The 14,682-nt window shown below is 37.1% G+C and overlaps 1 protein-coding gene across 5 annotated transcripts in view; it reads left to right on the forward strand.

Moving 5' to 3' along the window:
* Nucleotides 1-11,270, forward strand: part of HDAC11 (histone deacetylase 11) — a 33,976-nt gene extending 22,706 nt beyond the window's left edge. For 4 of the 5 annotated variants that reach the window (XM_054838591.1, XM_054838592.1, XM_054838589.1 and 1 more), the window contains 3 exons: nt 1,647-1,743; nt 4,843-5,021; nt 8,107-10,085. In XM_054838591.1, the coding sequence (XP_054694566.1) occupies nt 1,647-1,743; nt 4,843-5,021; nt 8,107-8,349 (519 nt within the window). In that variant the 3' untranslated portion in view covers nt 8,350-10,085. Of the gene's footprint in view, nt 1-1,646; nt 1,744-4,842; nt 5,022-8,106; nt 10,086-10,147 lie in introns of those variants that run through there. The other variant, XM_054838590.1, reaches the window with a different exon arrangement.
* Nucleotides 11,271-14,682: the final 3,412 nt, after the last annotated feature.

Consider the following 14,682-nt stretch of genomic DNA (forward strand, 5'->3'; position numbering starts at 1 on the left):
ACCTCAGCATGCGTAATCATTGCAGCAACCTTTGAAGGGGATGAATTTGACCTTCAGTGTTTTAATGGAAAACCTGGCTTCAGGCTAATGACGTAAAGAATGCATCACCCTTCACTTGGTAAAGTGATTTACTGCGGGTACTGAGAACAAATCTCATCTTTGGTAGGATTTTCAAAATAAATCCTGAAAGGAGGTAAATAGTATTTTTAGAAAAGCAATTCATGCACCAAAATTGTGTCCAATCTGAAGCACTGAAGGTAACTTACTGTGTGTAAATAAACCATATTTAAGTAGTTCCATGGTAGTGAGGAAGCCTAATAGCTGCAAGTTTTCCATCTTCTATCATTTCTTCTCAGGCATCTCTGTCAGGGTGTGGATTTTTTGCACTTTTTTTGGTGTGTTTTTTTGTTTTTTAAAAACATCTTGAAACGTGTTTTAATTTTCAGGTATCATGCTGGTAATCTCAGTGTTGCACACTAAATCACCTCTTTGTTTCCTTTCTTTGGGAAAGGAGAGGTGTGTGAAGTAGTAGCTCAGCAGATCCTTTTTAAGTACACAGATATTCTCATCTTGTACATGTTCCAATTCTTGATGCACTGCTGAGTTTCACCTTTCATAAGAAAATGGTTCACCCAGAGGCTCTCATATTCCTAGATTTCTGTTCATGAACTGTTTATTTGTGGACCAAAGGTGCTGAAGAAATAAGTAGGAATTGCCATTTTTCTTTCTTTTGTGGGTTTGGTTTTGGTTTTGTTGTTTCTATGAGGGGAAGTTGTAGCAGAAATATATCTTAACTGTCCAGGGACATAAATTATGTAACTGAATTACAGAAGATACGTCTGTGGAAATGTCTGTTTCTGTAGTCCAAATGAAATTCTATTGGGGGTAGGGGCTGGGGTCCTGTATGGTAACACTGATTTCAACAAAATGATCCTAGTGATTGCTGTGAAAAGGTGATTTTTATACTAATGGAAGAAAGTCTAAATGAGGGCCAAAAGAATACTATTGAAATTCATATCTGGGGGAAGGGGAAATATTCAGAATGTGAGTTTTCTCTTGAGCATCCATCTTTACTCCCAGTACAATCTTTTTGTAGGGAATTCCTGGTGTTAAAACAATATGTTAAACTGTTAGTCTCTACTGTTTGTGATTTTTCCAGGGATTACTTATCTCACCAAGGCTTGAATTGTCAGAAGAGCTGTAGTCTATTTATTTATTACTCCTTGTATAAGAATATGAGTCTCTCTGCTGCAGTTGAGTGACCTTGTTTTCCTTTTTTTCTCTTTTTTTCCCCACAATTGGAAGATGAGGGATCTATTTGGTGGTCTCAGTTGCTTTTGTAATGTTGCTGGAGGCAATTAGCTTCTAATTTTCTTTGATTTTTCTTACATATGCAATGAGATCCATGATAATTACCTTCATAGAGCTATAAGGATGTTGATTTTGATAATACCTGCAGTCTTCACACTGATACTGTCAAAGCCACCAGAACTCTGTACCTCAAAATAACCTTCAAGACTATAAATAAGAGAATGCCACAGGAGTTTTGAATACTAGATCCTTGTAGTCTTAATTATTCTAGAATTTGCAGATTATTTAATTCTGTGTTAGTATGCTAGGAATAGCTAACTGCAAACTTCCTTCAGGGAAATGGCCATGAGAGGGACTTTATGGATGATCATCGGGTATATATTATGGATGCATACAACAGATATATTTATCCAGGGGATGGATTTGCTAAACGTAAGTATAATTGAAATTCATATTCCAAAATGTAAAAGACCTACTGTGTTGTTAAATAACTTCTTCATTTACTAATAAGCTTCCTTGCAACAATGTTAACTAGATTTTTAAAATTTTTTAATTTATTTTTTTTTTAATTTCACATTGAACATATGCTTTTCAATTATCATTGTGATATATCACAATAATGTTAATGTTGTAGTGTTTTCCCTCGCTTCTGGAATGAATTTCTGGAATGCAAGGTGTGGGTATTACATGGACTTTGTTAGCAGTCCATTCAAAAGCTCATGCCGCGCTTAGAACAGTTAGTCAAATCATTCTTTGGATTTGAAGATAACTGTTAGAACTTAATCTTTTCCTTACACTAAATTTAGAAAAGAATTCACTAAGGATTAGCTAATACTCTGTAAAAAGGTTTCATGTTCTTTTGAAAGTTATAATTTATAACATATTTCAGTGGTATCTTTCCAGTAGAGCTTATTTTCTAAGCATCTAGAAAACAAGATGCATCTGAATGTGAAACAAGTTGGGAAGCAGAAGGAAGTCATACAAATGTTAAGAGCTGGTGCTTGATTTCTTGTTGTTGTTTGTTTATCCCTACTGTGATGTGCCTATTGTCTGGTGACCTGTCACAATTAATTAATGGGGTTTTGATAACAGTTAAATCGGAATGCAAAAGCCCAAAGTTTATTTGATCTTTGATTCTGTAACACTGTCATTTATTACAGGCTTAATTTGTTAACTGAATCATAGCTTACTGGGGTTAGATGTTCTGCTGCTGTTGAATTTCTTCAATGACGCTGTCATTCTGAAAAGCCTACTTAATTTGGATTCTTGGCAAGAAGTAGGTGCAGTGCATTGGTTTTAACTAGTAAAGATTTTGAAAATCGTAGGATATGTATTTTCAAGGTATTAAACTAAAAAATGACCATTTAAAGCACATAATGTCTGTAAGCAGACAAATTGCAAGCAAATGAAGATTTTTTTTTTTTTCCTAAAAATAGCATCCCTTTATCCACATATCAAATGGCAACACTTTGAACAGATGGATTAAGACCAAAAGAGAGTAAGCCCTTGTTAGCTAATCTGAAGTACTGAACTGGCCCCTCTCCGGTGAAGCTGGCAGTACTAGCATTCCCTTCCTACAGATGAAGCAGGAGGCACAGAATGCTCCGGCCAAAGGCATGTGAATATGTGGTTCCTTGTAGATTGTATAAGGGTGTCTAAACAGGAGTTCAGCAGCTAAATCCTTTGAACTCTCTCCTGCTAGGTGACCACATGAAGGTGAGATCAGAGAGGGCATCTTTTTGAAGAGAGCTAGAGGCTTGAACCTGAGAGTTTGAATCCTTGATCACTGACTTCCTACTCATTTTCTCCATGATTTGTTAAAGGAGTCTCTTTGTACATTTTTTTTTTGCCCCATGCACTTCATTAGTAAAAAAAAAAAAAAAAAGGACTAGCTAACATTGCCTAATGAGCTAACATTGCCTAATGCTTAGCCGTAAGCATGTTGGGTCCCTAAGGGGAAGTAGTTTGGTATTACGCAGAAATTTAGGAAGAGAAAGGAGGAGATGGATGAGGAAAAGGACCAGTTCGCTGAAGGGTGAGTGTAAAAAGACAACAGCTGAATCTTAAAGTTCAGGCCTTAAAAAAGCATTGCTGTTTGTCTCAGTGTCACTTTACAGTTTACAAAGCTGTAGAAGTGCATTCACTAATTAGCAAGAGATGGACAAAAGACTATCAAATGCAAAAGCTGTGTTCCTTGTAACCTACAGATCCATCACTGTGTCCATCTGTCCCTGATCTGGGTAGTAACTAATCACTGTAGTTCTGTGTCTTGTGGTGGAGATGAAGACAAGAGACATGCAGAGGCATGGAATCTTACTCATGATAGTCTCAACTCCTTAATGGTTTCATCAGAACAATACTTATTTGTTCCCCATGCTAATGTGTTTACCTCCTCCTCAAAAGCTCTCTCCAGCTAGCAGATTCTTTACTCTGAAGAGGCTCTAAGTGCTGTTCAGAAGAGCACAGCTGTGCAGACTTATATGAGCACTTATCTAACAATAAGGAGAGAATTCAGGAAAAATATCATAAAGAAACAAAAATCTTTGAAACTAATGTTGATGCAATAAAATAAAGACAGAAAAAGAATGCTTCGCTAATGTTGAACGGGAATGGAGAGCAGAAGAAACCCTACCCAACAATCACGAGAATAAATAAGTTTCATTCTGTATTGAATGCATTCATGTTTGCTTGCTGGGTGCTGAATCCACACTTAAGATTTAAGACTCCAAGTCATTCAAGGCATAGGGAGGTAGAAGTCATACCTTGGAACACTTCTGACAGATTTGATTAATTAGCATTTCGAGTTACACATAACTCTGTAAAAGCACCCAAAGCTAGACTGCATAACCTTGGGTTTCTTTCCGCTACCTTCTCAATGCTCCTCTTCTAATGCTTATTAGAAGCATTAGAAATAATTTGATTTAAATTAAGAATAGATATTTGCTCTCCTGGTAGGATTACGGGGTAAGAACATTAAATTGAAAATGCTTGGGGCAAAGCTGAATCTTGTTATGCATTCATAAAGCAGTTCACATAAATTCATGATCCTTTGCTGTTAAGTTTTGAGTGTTGTGATAAAAATAAAAGATCTTAATAATTTCTTAGTGATATTTATCTTGTTTTCCCCCAACTATTTCCTCTGCAATAGCAATTCAGTGTTTTCTTTCCTTTATGCTTTATTTAGGTTACTTAAAAGTTAATTTTCTTTATGATTTCTTTGCTGATTGGTAAACGGACATGTAGATCAGCTGCTTTTCAATAACATTTTCCACTTGTCTCAGATTTTTTTTTTTATTCTCCCCTGCATCTAATTTTCTCTCTTCGGTGGAATTTTTTCAAGGTCATTGTGCTTGCGTTTGCTGGGAAAACATGTAGTTGAATAATTTTCTTTAATTCAGGGTTCTGTGAAAATGCAGTGTATTTACAAAATTTCCAGAAATGTTCTCTTCTTCTCTTGCTTACTTAAATCTTACATTTTCCCTCAAAGCAATGCTTTGTTTATCAAGTAACAATGAAACATTTATTTTTTAGGTGCCATAAAACGCAAGGTGGAATTAGAGTGGGGTACAGAGGACACAGAATATCTTCAGAAGGTACATACTCACGTGGAAGGAGCATTAAATGAATTAAAACCTGACATCATTGTTTACAATGCTGGAACTGATATTCTGGATGGCGATCCGTTGGGAGGACTTGCTATTTCGCCTCAGGTTTGTGTAACACTGAAATACCTACAGACTTTCACTCCTCACTAGATACTGAAGGCAGTCCTGAGAGTGACTTTTGGCCCTTTGTTAGAGGAAGGTAAGGTGTGTACTTCACACCACACTGGAGCGTTTTCCTGTTAGAGAGACATCTCCTTTGCTATTTCACCATATGTTTTTATCGTCTCTTCCTGACTAAATATTTCTGTTCTTTAGGTGCCTGTTCTGGTATCATTTGTCGTCTTACCAAAATACACTGATTTTGAACATTCAGACAGTAACCAGAGGCATATATTTTCACACTTCACCTGACTCCTAATTTTCCTGTTTGATTCGTTCTTTCTTTGTTTCTTTTACCCTCATATAACCCATTTTGCAATGTGTTCCTTCTGTCACCTGCCCCCAGTATGTATCTTACACTTAATTTCCTCTGTAGCACTCCCAGCTGTTTTAAACTGCTCTTCTGATATCTTCCAGTTCTAGCAATTTTGTGCAGCCTGTGTGTGTATTATTAGCAAATGAACAGATTTTTTCCCTTTCCTCATTCTTTTCCATACAAATATCATTATCCTCTTTCAGTTGAGTTTACCTTCTCTCCAGTTTGGTCTCAGATTTAAATTTTGATTTGTTCAGTATAGCTTCATAGCAGTCTTCACCTTCTAGATGTAACAAGTTTGTTTTTCTCAAAATAAAAATTTACGGATCTCGTAGCTCCTTTTTTTTTTTTTTTTTTTTTTTTAAATGATTCCTTCTCTGACAGCTCCTCGGTTCTGTCTCTCCAGTTTTCACATTTGGTTCTCTTTTAGTGTCCACCAGTTCAGTATAGAAGAGTGTCTTCTGTGTAAAAGTCTCTAAGGAGAAAGGGAAGAGCTTGATGGGCTTGGATTGTTTGGTTTTGACCTTGGAGAGGACATGACCTGAGGTGTAAGATCTCACTTGGTGGAGCAGAGCTTTTTGGAACGCAGTGGCCACTGAGAGAGATGGAAGCTAGCGATAGCAAGATATGCCTTTTCAAAATGTTTTCTGCTGTTTGAGAAGGAGCTGCGTTAATTGCCAAAATGAGTTGCTGTAGCTTGTTGGGTGCTGTGTAGGGAAAGAGACAAAATGTAGGGATGGGGAAGGAAAGGTGAGGCAATTCCTCTGGTCTCAAGTAGACGAAGTGCAGAGTGCTGTTTCCCAGGTGCCTGATGTAGAAAATATTTCTGAAGCTCAAGACTTTGTTTTTTGAATTGAGGGCAGGGTTTCTTGTCTCTCTGATCACCTTGGCTTAAATGTGAATGGAGTGTTTCACCAAGCTTTCCAGGCTACTGGAAATGCCGAAACTGAAGGCATTGAACCTGGATAATTCATCTCTTCAAGGTTCGTTAGTCCAGTCTTCAGTCCTGCGGTTATAGATGTCATTCATATTTTAAAATCTTGCTACAGTGTTAATTCTACTCAAAATTATGCCTCCTCAGAGTGCTATGAGTGATAGCTTCTTGGTGCTTGAGGCTAGAGTCAGAAAACTTGAGGTGTAGCAGGTAAGTCCCTCTTATCTTTGTTTCTAAGTGGGAGCTGTATCAGGCTGTCGCTTTCATTTGATCTATTTTCTTTCTTGGTAACATGCAAAAGTTGGAATAAGCCCATGTGTTTTCCCCTCAGTTCTTCCAGGCTGAGCCACTAGAGATGCTGGAGCAGGGATGAGGAGGCGGTTAGGCTCCTACAAATAGTGACTGCTTCCAGTTCTTGTGTGGTATAATGCTTGCTGCATCCAGCGATTGTTCCCAAGGGATGTACAGCTTGTTCTGTAATTCTGTTACTTCTTTTAAAGATCTGTTCCTAATATAATTCTTCAGTTTCCTTTGTCTTAGTTTTCAGTTGCTATTCCTTATTCCCATTGTTCTTTTGCAGGGCTGTGTCAAACCATGCAAAACCCATTACTGTTGTATGGTTTTACAAAATATTTTTTCAGCTACGTTTGAATTTTATTGTTTCCCTTTACCATTTGTTGTCTAATTTTTTTTTAATGGCAGGGCAATATTTCTTGATGTATTTACAGTCTTCCTCTAACCAGTTTGAGTAGCACATACTGATTTTGTTGTAACACCTTTGCTGCTGCTTCCTTAATTTTTTGCATTTGATTGCATTTAATCCCTTTCCCCTTCTCCAGTTTTTGAACTTACTTAAATTTCAAGCTGTCTCCATTGTCAGCTCTTGTCTATTATGTTGTCAGTCTTTTTGAGGAGTTGTAATGGATTGTTTTTGCCTCCTATGTATCTCTGGAACTCTCTGCTTTTACTTTTTCCACAAAAGTAGATTTTAATTCTGTTCTCACTTATTTCTGAATTCTCTCTTTTTTTTTTCCCCACACGTACTTATTTGAAACCCAAGAGACTTGAAGTCTTCTTTTGTACGGGTTCAGTGACAGTACAGTACCTCTTGGTCAGCTGTCTTTGTTATTTAGTTCCATACCCTTCTCTATTAGTAAGAGCTTATTTAGAATTTATTTTCCTTTCTATGGATTTACTGTTACTTACATTCTGCAACTCCCCCTCCAGCCATAGATTCTTTTAGTATTGGCTTTTATTAAAGAAACTGGAAGCTTACAATTCAGCTAGTGATTGTGAACATGTAAAATCTGATTTGAATTTTTAATTCTTCTGTAGCTTTCTGAAATCTTGCTCAAGTTGCTAAACTTTTGTCAGAGGATGTTCTGCAAGTTGAGCATGAACTAAAGCGCTTTGAATTCAGACAATCTTTCGTAGTCTTGATTTCTCACCTGTAAAATAGGGTGACCATTTCTAAACTTCGTAGTCAGTCTAGACTTTATGGCCTTTGAGCAGGAATTCTTTTAGGAATTTATACTAGACTTTTATTCGTTGTGTCCTCTAAAACCAAGTCAAGGATTTTTTATTTGCTGTTTATCTTTTTTTTTTTTAATGATTATGCATGTAAACCTCCTAACAGGACTTTCAAATGAATTTTTTATTTGTATTGTAAAATGTAGGACTTAATCGCTTATCAAGCATCCAATACTATAAATCCATAAACCATAGGCTAGAACTAAAATATCATCTTTGTATCACTTTTTATAACTATTGTAAACTTGCAGGGAATTGTGAAGAGAGATGAAGTCGTGTTCAAGGCTGCCAGAAGCCGCAGAATCCCAATCCTGATGGTGACGTCTGGAGGCTACCAGAAGAGGACAGCACGGATTATTGCCGATTCCATCCTCAATTTGCACAACCTGGGGCTTATTGACAAGGAGCTAGCAGCCAGTGGAGCTGAAAATCCCAAGGTAGAACAGATGATTAGAGACTCTGCTAAAGACTTAACCAACTTGTCGCTGCAATGACAAGTTACTAAATTTTAGGAAACAACTTCCTGGTTTAGGAGTGGGAAGTCTCCACATCGTTATCAGGGTTAATATGACATATTTAAAAAAGCCTCAAGTTGCCTGTAAAGTAACACAGTAGAGATAATATGCAGTCACAGAGTAACTGTGTCTAACTTCTGAAGCTATCTTGAGCAAAGGCAACAAATCCTTTTAAGCTAATTGAGACATATACTCAAGGGTACTGTCTTTCAGTTTGTAATATTACTGTAGAAAGCTTTAATTGCTTCTCTTTCTCTTATGGGTAGTCTGTTATGTTGAAAGAACTATGCAGTTGGTATCCAAAGACTGTCCCAGACCTATTTCAGACGATGCAGTTTGGACTATAGTGGAAAAAATATGGACTAAACCTACTGGCAATTTTTTTTTTTTAGATATTGCATTTTATTTATTCCTTTTTAATTGAAATGCGGTTAAAAAAACAAGTTCTGTGCAGGCTTCAACTGTCAGTTTAATACTAAAGTTAAGTGCAATACTATAAAAACCAGTTCAGTTGGTAGGCTTTTAAGCCATAGCCTATTAGAATGAAAGGTGATTAATTTATATTTTATTCCTGTTAATAGTGACTTAAATCCTACTTATAAACACCTTGAGAAATAAAATATGAAATGCCTTTGGCTCCATATGCAAATGAGCCATAAGGGCTCAGCATTAACAGTCTAGTTTTTGCCTCTCAAAATGAGGCCTGCATATGAAAGGCAATAGTTACTATGCATTGTAAATCAGAGTAAAGAAACTACAATAAAATGAAAACTAATTTTAGAGTTCTGAGAATTCTTGCAGACAACATTAGTAGAAATATAGGGTATCTCTTATTATTGCCAGCTTGTCATGTATAAAACAGTGAAGAGTAAATCTTTTTTTCCAAATAGTGCTGTGTTTTTCACTTGCTCGAAGAGTAATAGTACTCATAGTTACAGTCATAGTTAGTAACCAAATTGTTCGTATTTACAGATAAAAATACAGTGAAATTTCTACACTAAGTTAACCTGCTGACTTTATATGGGAGCTTCTAGGAGGATTTGGGAACAAAATAGGGTATTCAAAAGCAAATCCAGTACACTAACTGTAAAGTTTGGTTTTATTTAAGTTGGTATATTTTGCATTAGGTGCTGTTTGTAGCATTGCATCATAAATATACTAAACTGTATATTTTGCGAGAGGTTTTTTAACTGCCAAGTATCACTGATTTGTAGTACTAGTTTCACATCATGTTTAGGTTGGAGCCTTTCTGTGAAGGAACACCAGTATTTTCCTTGTAGTAGAATTGGTGTATAAGTTATTTATGGAATGTTCAACTCTAATTAGAATACTTACCTCACTTAGTGTTAATTTTTAGATTGATGGGGTTTGTTAATTGTAAGAACTTGCACAACTGCTATAAATAGCTGCTTTAAAACAGATTGACATATTGCACTAATCTTGAGTTGCGACACTGTTATTAAAAAGCACTTTTAAATTTCTTACTAGGAGGACCATCAGAGTACAACTAATGTTGAGATTTATTTTTTCTATACTGTCTGATGTTACTGAAAGATGTTGTTCTTTCATATAATTTTTATAAAATTCTAAATTACATTTCTATAAACTAAAACCCTGTCATAGTACCTTATGGTCTTTTCCAAAATGTTTTCTGTTTGTATTAACATGTTTATATTATTTTTCCTCAGTGGAGATTAAAATGATGCTGAACAATGCTGACTGACTTTTCTTTTCACTTCACATGTATCTCGGCTGTCAAAAACTTTGAATGGAACAGTTTATGGAAAAGACAAGAAGATGTGTTTTTCATACTTAAAATGGAACTGAAACTGCAGTGAATCTTAAGGGTGAATAGTACAAGGTTTTGTCAACAGCGGATGACTTCTCTGAGAGTTAATGTGTTGATCTCTAAAGTGAGCTTTGAAGTTTTATATCCAAATACTTTTTAAGACGTCATAAGGGGTTAAGTCACTTTCTAATTCAAAGTTACATTCCATTACCTATATTATCCATATTCTGTTACCTATATTGTCACTCGTGTTTTATTGTTAAAGTATTGAACTGTAAACTAAGCTTCTGTTAAGGCCACGATAGTTTTAGAGGCCTTTTAAATCATGATCTTTTCAGAGAGAACTGAATGTTCGCAGAAGAGCCTTCAGCCTCATCTGTAAAATTTCCAATTGTTAAGCAACAGACTGCATTTTCAGTGTTCATTATAAAGTTGGAATTGGTAAACAGATAACTCCTTCATATTTTTCAAAAGTTTTCATTTAGCCTAATATTTGACTTGGTTGTTAAAACCAAAAGATTAATTTCTACGTATGAAGAAACTAGTCCAAGGTAAATGTGTACTGTTTTTCAAAAAGAAGTGGTGAAACTGTTTCTAAGTTGAATTTAGACCACAGATATTATATGATTCATATTTAATACATTGTTATCATTAGGCAAAATTCTCTGGAAAATTTCATCCTGGAAACCTTGCCTTGACCTACCACCATCAAAATTTTTAGCTTTGACAGAAACTTTTGTGGAATGCAAATAACCATGTAAGTCTGCTAGGAGAATGCCATGGAGTCAGAAATTTTAGGGGGAATTTTTTTTTACAGTTGTAACTGTAAAATCCTCCCATAATAAGAAGGAGTGTTTCAGAACTGATGCCTCAACTTACAACCAAAAAACTATTGTGAAGAAAGACCTAGTAGGTCTTGTCTTTCATAATAAGACACTAGTTTTGACTCAAATTACTTAAATAGTATTGTTCAGTAGCTCATAGTTAATACACAAACATGCGTTCCATGTGTGAAATTTATTTTTAAAAAACCCGAAGAGTTGATGTTTTCATCTATTTGATTTGACAGTCAGTGTGTCGAGCTCCAGCCCCGCTTGCCTCTCTGACAGTCGACACACAGTACAGAACTTGGCATTAAAAACCCTGGGTGTTGGGGTAGTACAGAACTTGGCATTAAAAACCCTGGGTGTTGGGGTAGTATGAACTAAATTTTAGCTTTAGATGGTAATAGCAATCTCTCTCACACTGAAGGTATGACTTGTTTGGGTTTTTTAGCACCCTGCATTGTGAAGTCCAGACTTGTATCATGAATACAAGGAATGAGAAATGCTGTAGTCATACAGCTGTGATTTATTTTTTATTTTTTAAAGAGATTATGAAAATTAACTGGTGGACAGCTTATTGCATGTGGGGCAGGTAGTGCTTGTGTTTGGTGACTAATAAATGTCCATGCTCCCAGGTTCTGCACTCCTTTCTGCTCCTCAGAGCTTGAGGAACCTAATGACCCTGAAACACAATTCTTTTCAGTGCTGCCTGTGTATGTTTTTTGTCATCTGTGAAGTGACACTTAGGAATTTCTTGTACTTTATAAATTGTACTAGACAATTGTGTTCTACGTGCAACATAGCCACTTTGGGGAGAACGTTCTGACAAATCCAGAAGTTATGAAGTTAGTAGTCTTGGATCTAGACTTTGCTCACATTGTGCTGCCAGGAGCCGAAGGAGTTTGCTGAGTTCTGAAAGCTGCAGGGTCTAGGATCTTGGTGCTGTGTGCTATGCCAGTTTTTGACTAATTGAAAACATTCTTCTTTCAAGAAAACTGCAGTCCCTTGGTGAGGAAGAAAATTCACTTGTTATCTTTGCCCAGTGGAAGATGATCTTCCTTATACCCCCGGTTGATTCTGAAATGCAGAGCATATCAGAAGTGATAAGAAGGGCCTAATCCCAAGTGATGCTGTGTCCGGAACTTGCCTTGAATTTAGCACGGGTTGTGTATTTGCCAGCCATTCTAGACGCAAGCTTGCAAATTGTTCAGTGTGTGCCAGCTTTTAAATAAGTGTGATTTTTCAGGTTTTTAGTCTTTCCTTGATCCTGATGCTTCTGGTAATCTCTTAGATTTCCCATCCAGTGCTCATTTAATTTTCCCTTCTTTATCTTATCCTTTATGCAGGCAACGTTGCTACAGCCAGTCACTTTTTACCACAGGTCAATAGAATTAATTTCCTCTAAAAAGAGATGATGTTTTGGTAAGCTGTATGAGGGACTAATTCCTATTACTAGGCCTGATTCTCTCCTAGGCTTGCCATGGCAGTGAGAACAGGCGGGGTTTTTTGTTCAGTGCATGTACGGTACCTGCAGATGATCCATGGACAAATCAGATAACTCCTGTCCTGCTTTCCTATAGCCTTTTGAATGTGCAAGAATGCTATGTGCTGCACATCGTGCTGACTGCCTTAAGCTAAATTCAGAATGTTGTGGTAAGACAAAAATGCCATTTTGATTGAAAAGATTGAATAGGCATAGGAAATGATTGGGGCGGGGTTGTGATTCTGACTTACCAGCCTGATGCCATCCTGACCTCCCTCCTTCCAGTTTTTTTGAGATTAAACTTCTGCTTGGAGATGAATTAAGTACAAAAATTATGAAAAGACTGCCAGTAATGTTGGGCACATGTTGTGTTACCAGTCCTGCAGTGTTATATTTTGTCAGTGCAGTGGTCTGTGGAGCCATGGCATGCTTCCATAAATCATGTCTCCTTCAAAAGTACCAGTTAAACTAGTTGTAGTCAGATAGAAGGCTAGTTATACATTTCACTAATTAGATCCAAACTCTTGTCTTATTTTGCAGTTGAGAGTAGACATCCTTTGAGCTTGACTGGAACTAATTATCTTTGTTCTGGAAATGCATGTTTGATCACTGTTTAAAAAAAAAAAGTATTCAAGGCCGACCTAAAATAATGCATCTTGGCTTTATAGTGTCTTAAATTTAGTCCTTAGTAGAGTTAGATCAGATTGCGATGCTTTGTAAGAGCAAAGAGATGGCTCCTTTCTTTCACTTTCGACACCTAAAAAAGATCATAATTAATCCTGTTAGCCAAAAGCTTGTCATTTGTTCTGTGATTATTTTTTTTCTCTTGTATTTGCTACAGGTACAGAAGAGGGCAAAGTAGACTTAAGGCCTATTTAGGCCTATAGCAGAGGTGAGACAAGGAAACTGAAAATTTCCTAAACAAAAAGCTGCAGCCTGCTCTCAACTTTCCTTGCGTGTGACATTGGAGCTGCAGCCAGCAAGAGCCTCTTTACTTTTTGTATGAATCAAGTAGAATCTTACCTGCTATGCGTAGGTATCAGCATTTTTATTTGCTTCTTCCATGTATTGGCTGCTAGCTTTTATCTCTTTTCTTTGCTAAAGTTTCCCGTGACACCCATCCACCAAAACTGTCTCCAAGAACATTCTGCTTTTTTGTCCTAGTGACCAGGACTTCCTCAGTGTGGGCGCCGCTCTCCAGCTGTGGTACACCTATCTGCTGGCTGATTGTCACTTTATAGGGGCCTCCAGCTACTTAGAAATTCTCAGCGTAAGGGCTTGGTGGAATTTGGGCTTACTACTTTTGGTCTGCGGCTACATTAGAGTTTGGATCTTGTTTGGTGTATGACATTTTTCAGAAGTGAATGTATCAAGGCAGGCTCTGCATGTGCACCTGAGGGTCTGTGGCAGGTATACACTGCAACTTCTGTTGACAACTGTTTTGTGTTTTAGGATAAGCAGCTCCATAGGGTCCCAGTTCAGAAAGAGATGTTTGATTGCTGCCTGAGTAGAAGTAATTCATAATAACGTGTTCAAGAATGGAAACAGAATCAGATTTTAATTTGCTTTCTTTACTAATCAAAGCAAGTTGACAAATAGCAGAAGTAGATGGGGTTGGTTTTTTTGTGTGGGTTGCCCAAAAACTAGTGTGTCTGATGGTTCTTAATTTCAAGATACTATGATTGTCTTGGAGTATTATTGTAAATTAGATGAGTTCATCTTTGCCAAGGCTACATCCTGTGATAATCATAGAAGTGCAGATTAATGGAAAGCAGAGGGGAGAAAGCATAGCTGCAGGTGACATGCTGCAACTGCTGTAATCATTCTCAGTTTCACGAGAAGGCTGTTTTGGCTTAGCAGAGGAAGTAATGGCGTAATAAGATGCAGCCCTGCTTGTAGCTCTGCAGTCATAAACAAGAGGGTCAAGTTCTGAAACAGGTAAGTGGTTCTAAGGATTCTAATTCCTATTTATTTACTTTTTCCAGAACAGTTAAAACGTAATTATGTGAACATTGTGAGATTCAAGTGTTCTTTTAAAAAAAGAAAAGTGTTGATTCATACAGATTCTAGAAGAAGAGTTTTAAAAAAGGCATTGCGAGCAATGGCCGCAGCTCAGCTAGAGTCTGAGGGAGAGCTTGAGCGCAGGCTGTAGCTCAGGCGTGCCGAGGAGCGCTGTGAGCTGTGCCAGCCTGCCGGGGCAGCTCCAGCCGCAGTCA

This window comes from Grus americana, chromosome 11 (genome assembly GCF_028858705.1).
Source record: "Grus americana isolate bGruAme1 chromosome 11, bGruAme1.mat, whole genome shotgun sequence".
NCBI lineage: Eukaryota > Metazoa > Chordata > Aves > Gruiformes > Gruidae > Grus > Grus americana.